Source organism: Octopus bimaculoides, chromosome 20 (assembly GCF_001194135.2).
Source record: "Octopus bimaculoides isolate UCB-OBI-ISO-001 chromosome 20, ASM119413v2, whole genome shotgun sequence".
NCBI lineage: Eukaryota > Metazoa > Mollusca > Cephalopoda > Octopoda > Octopodidae > Octopus > Octopus bimaculoides.
In genome coordinates, this window is record NC_069000.1 from 15,452,416 (window position 1) to 15,461,915 (window position 9,500).

Consider the following 9,500-nt stretch of genomic DNA (forward strand, 5'->3'; position numbering starts at 1 on the left):
ATATATATATATATATACATACGTGTGTTTGTGTGTGTGAGACATTTGGAGCACGGAGAAGACTATACGGTTAGGTAGAAGGCCACACTACTTTATAAGATGTTTCAAACGTGAAGAAAGCAGACAGTGTCGTCAGCCAGATATTGTTGTGCAGTATCGGTTGGTTAAGAACAAATTAATGTAAACTGATAGCAAATAACACAATCAGCTGTTGGAGATGCTTAGTCATGGCATCAGCGGCGTATTTGTTGATGGTGGTGGTGATGGTGGTGGTGGTGGTGGTGGTTGTGATGTGTGTGATGACAATGTTGACGATGGTGGCGGTTTTGTATGTGTTGATGGTGGCGGCTGTGGTGCCGGCAGTAGTAGTAGTAGAGATGTATGTGATGATGATGTTGATGATGCTGATGGTAATGGTGGTGTTGTTGTTCCTATTGGTGGTGGTGTAGAGGATAGTGACCCAATAAATGCTAAATATGCTGAACAAGGACTCGAGCACTATGGTGTGGGGTATATATATATATATATATATATATATATATATATATGGGAGAATATACAAAAAATAACAACAGACGAGGACAGGTGGTGTAAATAACAAAAGTATATATTAGTATGACGCTCGGGAATACGGAAAGTCTTTGACGTTTCGAGCTACGCTCTTCAATATATATATAAATATATATACATCGCTGCTATTCTGCAAAAGTGTTGTAAGATCAACACGTTGCTTTTTCAGAAAAACGAAAAAATAGCAAAACCGTTATACTACACATTGACAATTTTTGATATCTTGGCATCTGAAGCAGCTGGAGATACGATAATTTGACCAAAAGAACCAGCTATTGCAAGCAAAAATAAATATTTTCTCTACTTATGTAGATGATGATGGTGATGATGATGATGTTGATGATGATGATGGTGGTGGTGAGCTGGTTAAGTGGATTAGATGCAATTCCCTTAATCCTAATAAGATCGTACAAGTATCAAGGAATGGATTTCCTTTCTAGCAGATTTGCTTTTCTTCGCAGAATAAATCCAAGCTTTTCCAGAACGAGTGTGGGAACGTGGGAACCCCTAGTGGTCACTCGACCTGCTAGAAATAGCTGGCAAACAATTCTCAACCACCTTAAATTAGGAATGTTACGTTATTTCATGTAGTCCTAGATATATTATGTCTGCGAAAAAAAGAAAAAAACTCCTTAAATCAGTCATTCTCGTATGCTGTTTTAATTACCAAGTGTGTATGTGTGTGTGTATATATATATATATATATATATATATATATTCACACACACACTCGCAGACTCTCGCGCACGCACAGATATTCACTCTCCTGTCTTAGAAAGAACTTTTCCCCCACCACCTCCTCTTCCGGTCCTTTCACAATGTAACCTTGTGGGCATCGGTGTCATTTTCCTTTTCCTCCGTTTTTCCATTCTCCGAACTTTCTGTCTTTCCGACGAAGGGCTCCGCCCGAAACGTCATACTCTCTCTCCTTCCTTTCCCGAGCGTCCAATAACACTATCCGTATCACGTGCTCACTTTGTTGTTTTTTTTGTTATTGTTTTTTGTGTTTTTTTGAACTTACATATATATGTGTGTGTGTGTGTGAATTAATTCGTCTCCGTTTTTCTTTAATTCGAGTAAGGAAAATGCCAGGATATTTAGAAAACGTGAAAGTATCACCTCACTGGTGGATATGCTGTTGTTAGCTCCATATCAGTTTCTTATTTCTGTATTGCCCACAAGGGGCTAAACATAGAGGGGACAAACAAACGGATTAAGTCGATTACATCGACTCCGGTGCGTAACTGGTACTTAATTTATCGACCCCGAATGGGGATGAAAGGCAAAGTCGACCTCGGCGAAATTTGAACTCAGAACCTAGCGGCAGACGAAATACCGCTAAGCATTTCGCCCGGCGTGCTAACGTTTCTGCCAGCTCTCCGCTTTAGCTCCGTATCATTTTCTACCGAGTAGATTTATGACTAAAGGTGTTCCACTTCTGCCTGCCATCCCCGTTGAACAAATCAACCTCAGTATATGTCTATTTTTTAAAAATCTGGTACTTATTCGATCGTTCTCTATTGTCGAAACACTAAGTTACGGGAACGTATTCAAATCAACGCCGCTGGTGGGGCAAGCATAACCACACGGACTTCTACACAGTTACTTATTTCTTTATTGCTCACAAAGGGCTAAACAAGGGAATTAAATCGATTACATCGACCCCAGTGCGTAACTGGTACTTAATTTATCGACCTCGAAAGGATGAAAGGCAAAGTCGACCTTGGCGGAATTTGAACTCAGAACGTAACGGCAGACGAAATAACGCTAAGCATTTCGCCCGGCCTGCTAACGTTTCTGCCAGCTCGCCGCTTCTACACAGTTTCTGTCAACCAAATTCACTCAAAAAGTACCGGTTAACCCGAGACTATAGTAGAAGGCACTTCCCAAAGACACCTCGCAGTGGGATTGAACCCAAAAGTATGCGAGTGAAAAGTAAGCTTCTTTAAACACACAGCCATACTGAAGGAGTTTTCTTAATGTTTCACAAGTAGCAGAATCATTAAGACACCAGCTATTCATTAGCAATTTGTTATCGATGTTTTTAGTTTACCTTAAGGCGGTGAGCTGGCAGAATCGTTAGCACGCCAGGTAAAATGATTAGCGGCATTTCGCCCATCTTTGCGTTCAGAGTTCAATTTTCGCCGAGGACGATTTTGCCCTTCATCCTTTGGGGGTCGATGAAGAATAGTAGTTGAGCATTTGGGTTGATATAAATCGACTTAATCCCTTCCCTGAAATTGCTGGCCTTGCGCCAAAATTTGAAATTAGTACATTACTTTACCTCACTACTCACGCTTGGTGATCTTATTGGTCAAATCAATATAGCTCAGAGTGACCTGACCTGAGATGGACAATTTCAGATCCTATTGCAAATGATTTACGAGTTTAGGAGAAACGAAGTTTCATATTAGCAGGGAAAATAATATTAGATTTCATTAAAAGAATAGCTGGAATGACATTTATTGCTAGGAATCTTATTTCAAGCGAATCCAAAGATTCAGTTTTCAGCATACAAATGGTGTTAATAATAGCTAATTTTTTTTTTGTTGAAAATATAACCATCTCCGTTATTCCAAATCAATACAAAAAAATAAATAAATAAATAACAATGCAAGGGGAATAACTCTTTTGAGCAACAAAATTCGCGTAAACTGCTTTGCTTAGATATGCTAGATAAGGTGGTGAGCTGGCAGAACCGTTACTGCACCGAACAAAATGCTGAGGGACATTTCTTCCAACTTTACTTTTAATTCTTTTGGGGTTGATAAAATAAGTAATCGACTTCCCCACTCCTGAAATTTACTGGTCAAGAAAGGCTTACTAATTAACACGTTAGTTTTTCCACTCTTCCGTGAAACGAAAAGCTCTGCGTCCTGCCATTTATTGCAGTTCTTAGCTATCTTCTATCTAAAGTTCAGCCCCTTCTGAAGTAAGCGTTCATCCCATCTTTTCCTTCCACAGGCTCCTTGAGTTGGAACCTTCATTACTTCTTCATACAGCTATCATCTCTCAATGAACATCACACTCAGACCAGCTTAGTCTCTTTATTACACATTACATCTCATCTAATACCTACTGTTCTGTCAGCTCACTCTGTGGGAGCTACTTCGACGTGTGATCTACAATCTAAAGGGCGATTACTTTATGTTACTTTTGAATTTCTAAAAACCCTTAAGATGGCTAAAAAATTTACAATGTGATCAGCAACGAGATGAAGGCAGTTGCACTTTTACAAAGAAATGGCCTTTTAGAGATGATGAAGAAAATGTTGCATCATGTCATCAATGAGGTGGAGAATTGAAGGAAGCTCAAAGAGAAGGATAAAACGGTGAAATTTTGCAAAATTTGCAGCTGCCACACTTCTGTGACCTACAAGTTTATTCTTGATTTCTTATTATTATTTACTAAGACATAAACGAAACATGGTTTTATTATTATTAAAATAGTAAGAATTTTGAAAAGCATACATTTACAGTGCTATGTACAAAAGAATTTACTAAAAAAATTTAGAAATTGAAAACTAAAAACTGAAAGTAATCTCCCTTTAAATTGTAGACCACACGCCAAATAATACCCATCTTGTACCCTGTCGTTTGTTCATACAGATTAACCTTGTACAAAGGGTTACCCAAAAGAAACTGGAATTTTGCAATATTATCAATTCACTTAGTTTTACATGTTTTACATGGAAACAGGTAAGGGTTGGCAACAGGAAGGACATCCAGCTGAAGAAAGTCTGATACACAAACTTTATATATCTTGCCCTTTTCTCAAAGGCATATATTCTGAAATTTGAATGATTGCAATACATAGAAGTAGACACACCAATGTGGCAATCTTTGTATTTAGAACATTACTTTTGTTTTTTACCAGCTTGCCACGTTAAACTTAATAATAATAACAACAAGAAACAAAGAAACTGGACAATTATGAATAATATTGTGCTATTTCAAATCAAAGATATCTGTTAGGTAGCTTTGCAATTTGCCAGTATCTTCAAGAAGTAACATATCTTGTACAGCTGATGGAAGAGCCATGCTATTGATGAAATCTTTGTTGTATGTATTCTGGTTTCTTAGAACATGGATCAGTTTTAATCGACTTAAATGTGATAAGGTGTTGCAGTTTTCTGTGAAGAAGAAAAGAAAAAAAAAAGAAATATTAAAATTAACAAAAATGTAAAGAGATTGAGAAAAATGAAAAATGGGATAAAAAGAGAAAATTTCAATAAATATAATCTCATAATTTACTTGATGTAGAGTGGTCGGTCATAGACATCATTGTATAATAAAGAAGTTTGCTTTATAACCACATGATTCCAAGTTCAATTCCACAGTACTGTACCTTGTATAGATATCTTCTACCATAGCCTTGGGTTGACCAAAGACTTGTGAGTAAAATTTAATGAAAAGAAATGATGTGGAAGACTATCAAATGGACTGAGAATACAAATTGGTTGAATGGAAGAGTCAACGACGATCCAGATGAAAGGTAGGCGACTCATGCTCTGTCCTGTCAGCATCAAATATCAGTGGTTATGACATTTAACTCGTCAGCATTCAGATTGCTTCGTCAAATGTAATGCTTATTTATTTGCATTGTTTTGAATTTATCATGCATGATCTCGCAGCTTCGAGATTCGATGGTGTGATTATTTATTTTTAGGATGACATTGTAGGGTAGGGGTGAGAGACCAGATCTGAAGATAAAACAGGTCGAATATTTTGGTTGGAAATGGCCAGATGAAATGCTAAAGAGAATACTTACTGCAAGTCTGTTTGACTGATTGCCACTCAGCATCTTCGAAGTATGCAGCAAATGATTCGTTGAGATTTGTTAGGGCACCACTTTTGAAAATCAACAAATTGAATATGATGTCAAAGTGCATGAAGTGAAGTCGATGGAAGCAGAGGAGGGATGCAATACTTTGTACAGTGAGAGACTCTGGTGATGGCTGTCTCTGGAATACCAGACAAGATCTCACTTCAACCTTCTGCCTCAGCAGTAAAAGCAGGAACTTGCCAATGAATGTAGATGTGTGAACACTTTGAGTCATGAGATCATTGTGTATTGCATAGAGGACTGTGAAGTTTCCGAAGACATTTGGATGATAGATGTTCGATTTGGCACCGTACTTCCAAAACAGTTTCAAACACTCTTCTCTCATCGTTTCAAAGGCTGCCATTATTGGTGGCATCAGGTTTTCACGAAGGTCGTTCACTGGAAAGCCGTATTGCAGCAGGATTTCAATGCACTGCACATCAGAACATTCTAGAACTGCATAGCTGAGCAGTGGCACAGTTCGTGGGTAGACACGACCAGACGAAAGTTGGTAAGTGACCGTGATATCAGTAGAAACATCATCCAACAATAGAAACTGTAAGATGCTCTGGTGAGACAAATCCAGAGACAGGGGTAGGGGAAACCATTCAGAGAAGCATTTCTTGTGGATTTCTTCAATCTTAGTTACTTTGTACAGCAGCTTCACACATCTAGCAGAAGGAAAGAAATATATGTATTTATGTAGATAATATTTTGAATGAAATAGTTGTAAGCTTTTTAGAGCAATATTTTGTCAATGAACAATTTATTGTAAACAGATTATCCATTCACAAAATGTTTGTTGTTTGATAGACTGGGAGATCATTACTTTGCTTAAAAACAAGTTGGGGGTTGGTAACAAGAAGGGCATCAGGTTGTAGTAAAATTGTTGAAGAAATGCCCCAGGGTGGTTGCAGTCTAATGACTAAACATTAGTGTAGGTGCTGATGCCTCATAAATAACACTGGTGATGGTGCCATGAAAAAAAGCACCCAGTGCACTCTGTGCAGTGGTTGGTACTAAGAAGAGCATCCAGCTGCAGAAACTAAGCCAAAACAGATCATGGAACCTGATGTAACCCTTGGCTTTGTCAGTTCTTGTGAAGCCGTCCAACCCATACCAGCATAGAAAACAGACATTCAATGTTGATGATGATAATATATATAACTTACTCAAGATTGTTACAAACAATGGCTGACTGCAGGGGACACACTGGTTCAGGATCAGAAGTGAAAAGGTTAGGGTTGGCATGATAAGATATCAACAGCTCAACACAGGAAGTATGGCCCTGTTGTGCGGCTACTAATAATGGTGTGGCATTATCAAAAGCAGAAGCATCAACGAGATGAGATTTTCCTGTAAAAAAAAAAAAAAAAAAGAGAGAGAGAGAGAGAGAGGGAGATACATTAAAGAAGTTTGATCATTTCTTATATTGCTCTTATCTCTTGCCTGTTCTAATCTGCTTTTGTTTTGATAAGCATGTCTGGTTTTAAATACTTGAGATTTCATTAACCAAGGAAACAGTTGATAGCATGATATACTTTAACCCTTTAGTGTTCAGATTACTCTGTCAGATGTAATGCTTGTTTATTGACATTGTTTTGAATTAATTCTGCATTATCTCACAGCTTTGAGATTTCAATGATGTGATTGTATATTTTAGAAATGACATTGTTGAGTAGTGGAGCATACTAACTTCATTTCTTTCAAGTCCAACAGAGCATAAGAATGTAAAGGGTAAATGAATGACCACAGGATTGCACCTAGAAAGTTCCTCTTTGAGGCACAAGTCCGAGCAAGGCAGTTAATGGAAGACCAGCAGTTGCCCATGCATACCAGCCTCCCCTCTCCACACCACCAATGTTATCTGAGGGAAAGGTAAAGGCCAATACAGCTTGGCCCCAGTGATGTTGCAACTCATGAACTAGAGCAATGTGAAATAGTGTCTTGCTCAAGAACACAACAAACAGCCTGGTTCGGGAATCGAACACACAACCTCATGATTGTGAGCCTGATGCTCAAACCACTGAGCCATATAGATACTGATTAAGAATATCAGTAATATGGTGGAGGGAAAATATATCAGCAAATTAAATACAAGTATGTCTGCCCAATTAGGATTGAACTTGGACTAAATGATAACAATGAGATTATCATATCAGACTGCAAATGACTGCACAACATTATTTACATTGGACGGCTGATATACCTTCATCAGGTGTCTTGGGGAAATTTCGAACCTGGGTTCTCATTCCTAAGGTATTTTTCGATATTATTATTATTATTATTATTATTATTATTATTATTATTCAGGGCACTGTCTGGAATCGAACTCGGAATCTTGGGGTTAGTAGCCTGTGCTCTTAACCACTATGTCATATGCCTGTGGGCAATTATGGAGTGAATTTAAGGGCTTATAAATCTAATATTTTCCTATCTTTCCTTAATACTGGTTCCCATATGCTATTCATATCTGCACTCAGTCTGCTTAGGAGGTTGTTGTGTCCTAGCATATGTGCTGTTTCTTTTAGTTTTCATATTTTCCAGTAGTGTTCTATGTCAAATGAAGGCTGGAGGGTATATCAGCCGAAACATTGTGTTAACAACAAACAAGATGAGGACAAATATCCATCAAATGTAAATAATGTACATAAATCCTCATCTCTTAAATATAGAACTGTATGACTGCACAACATTCAAAAGATTAGCTCTCAATTTATATTTCTCAAGACAAAACAAGTCAATGTGTTATCTTAAGATTGCATGATTCAAAAAAGAAGTCTCTACATGGTTACTTGACCAGCTAGAAAAAGCAGTTAAATTTATCTCAACCCACCAATTACTGTCTTAAAAAATAAAAATGGATAATCGTCACCATTTAACAACCATTTTCCATGGGTTGGATGGTTTGATAAGAGCTGACAAGCCAGAGGACTATGCCAAGCTCCAATGTCTGTTTTGGTCTAGTTTCTATGGCTACAGCTCTCCCTAATGTCAGCTACTTTACAAAGTGTACTGGGCGTTTTTTTTTTTTACATGGTACCAGTACCAGGTAGGTCACCAAATAACTTGTAAGACAAGACTCCGTTCAACTGAGACGAGAGTAGTATTGAGGGAGTTGGTTTTATACCAGGTGGAGAGAAGTTAAAATATGATAGAGAGACAAGTGCCTTTCAGTAGAGGAGATACACAGCTACTCCAGTTGGCCTAGGAAGAGAGAGAAGTAGATAAAGTAGAGCGATTGTAATTGGTTAAAACATAGTCACAAGTTACAAATAACAGTAAATCATAATAAAGGATTAAAGCAACCATAGTAACTTATAATTCTAATTTTGACACAAGACCAGCAATTTTGAGGGTAAGGGTGAATCAATTACATCAACCCAAGTATTTGACTGGTACTTTATCAGCCCTTGAGGGATGACAGACACAGTTCACCTTGGCAGTATTTCAACTCAGAACATAAATAGTTTGAAGAAATCCCACTAAGCATTTTGTCTGATGTGCTAAAGATTCTGTCAGCTCAAGCTTTATAACAGTTTTAAAACTAATAGAAAATTACAAGAGATAATAATTTTCTTTTATCAAGTCAGGTAAATTTCTTAGATAAACCATCAAACCTTCTTCAACGGATTTCTCCAACAGTAATTTCAGACATTCATAATTCCCTCGTTGAGCAGCCATAAACAGTGGAGTCAGCAAATTTTCGTCAACAACATCAATGTTGGCTCCAGCCTTCAATAGGAAATTGACTATTTGAACCACATTTAAGTCAACAGCTTGATGCAGCGAAGTAGCTTGGGTATAATTTTTATTTTCAATGTCAGCACCTTTGTCGACCAGTAGATTCACACACGGAAAACTGCGAGCAGTAACAGCTTGAAATACACAAAAGAATACAAAGAGATTTTAGGCTTTGATGAGAGAATCAAATCAACTTCATGTTACAAATAGATTGAATGAAATAAGAAACAAAGTTATTTGTCAAGTTAGTATGTTCAACCTCTTTTGCCCAACTGCTAAGTTACAGATACACCAACATCGGTTGTCAAGCATTTTTTTTTTTGGGGGGGGGAGCAAACACGGACACACACAAATATATACAA

The 9,500-nt window shown here is 37.6% G+C and overlaps 1 protein-coding gene across 1 annotated transcript in view; it reads right to left on the reverse strand.

The window, feature by feature from the left end:
- Window positions 1-4,493: 4,493 nt before the first annotated feature.
- LOC106880476 (ankyrin repeat and SOCS box protein 3) overlaps window positions 4,494-9,500 on the reverse strand; it is a 12,896-nt gene continuing 7,889 nt past the window's right edge. Inside the window, exons 4-7 of the mRNA XM_014930416.2 lie at window positions 9,015-9,272; window positions 6,567-6,750; window positions 5,341-6,065; window positions 4,494-4,702 (exon numbers count right to left, since the gene is read on the reverse strand). Coding sequence (XP_014785902.1) covers window positions 4,518-4,702; window positions 5,341-6,065; window positions 6,567-6,750; window positions 9,015-9,272 — 1,352 coding nt within the window. The 3' untranslated portion in view covers window positions 4,494-4,517. The remainder of the gene's footprint in view (window positions 4,703-5,340; window positions 6,066-6,566; window positions 6,751-9,014; window positions 9,273-9,500) is intronic.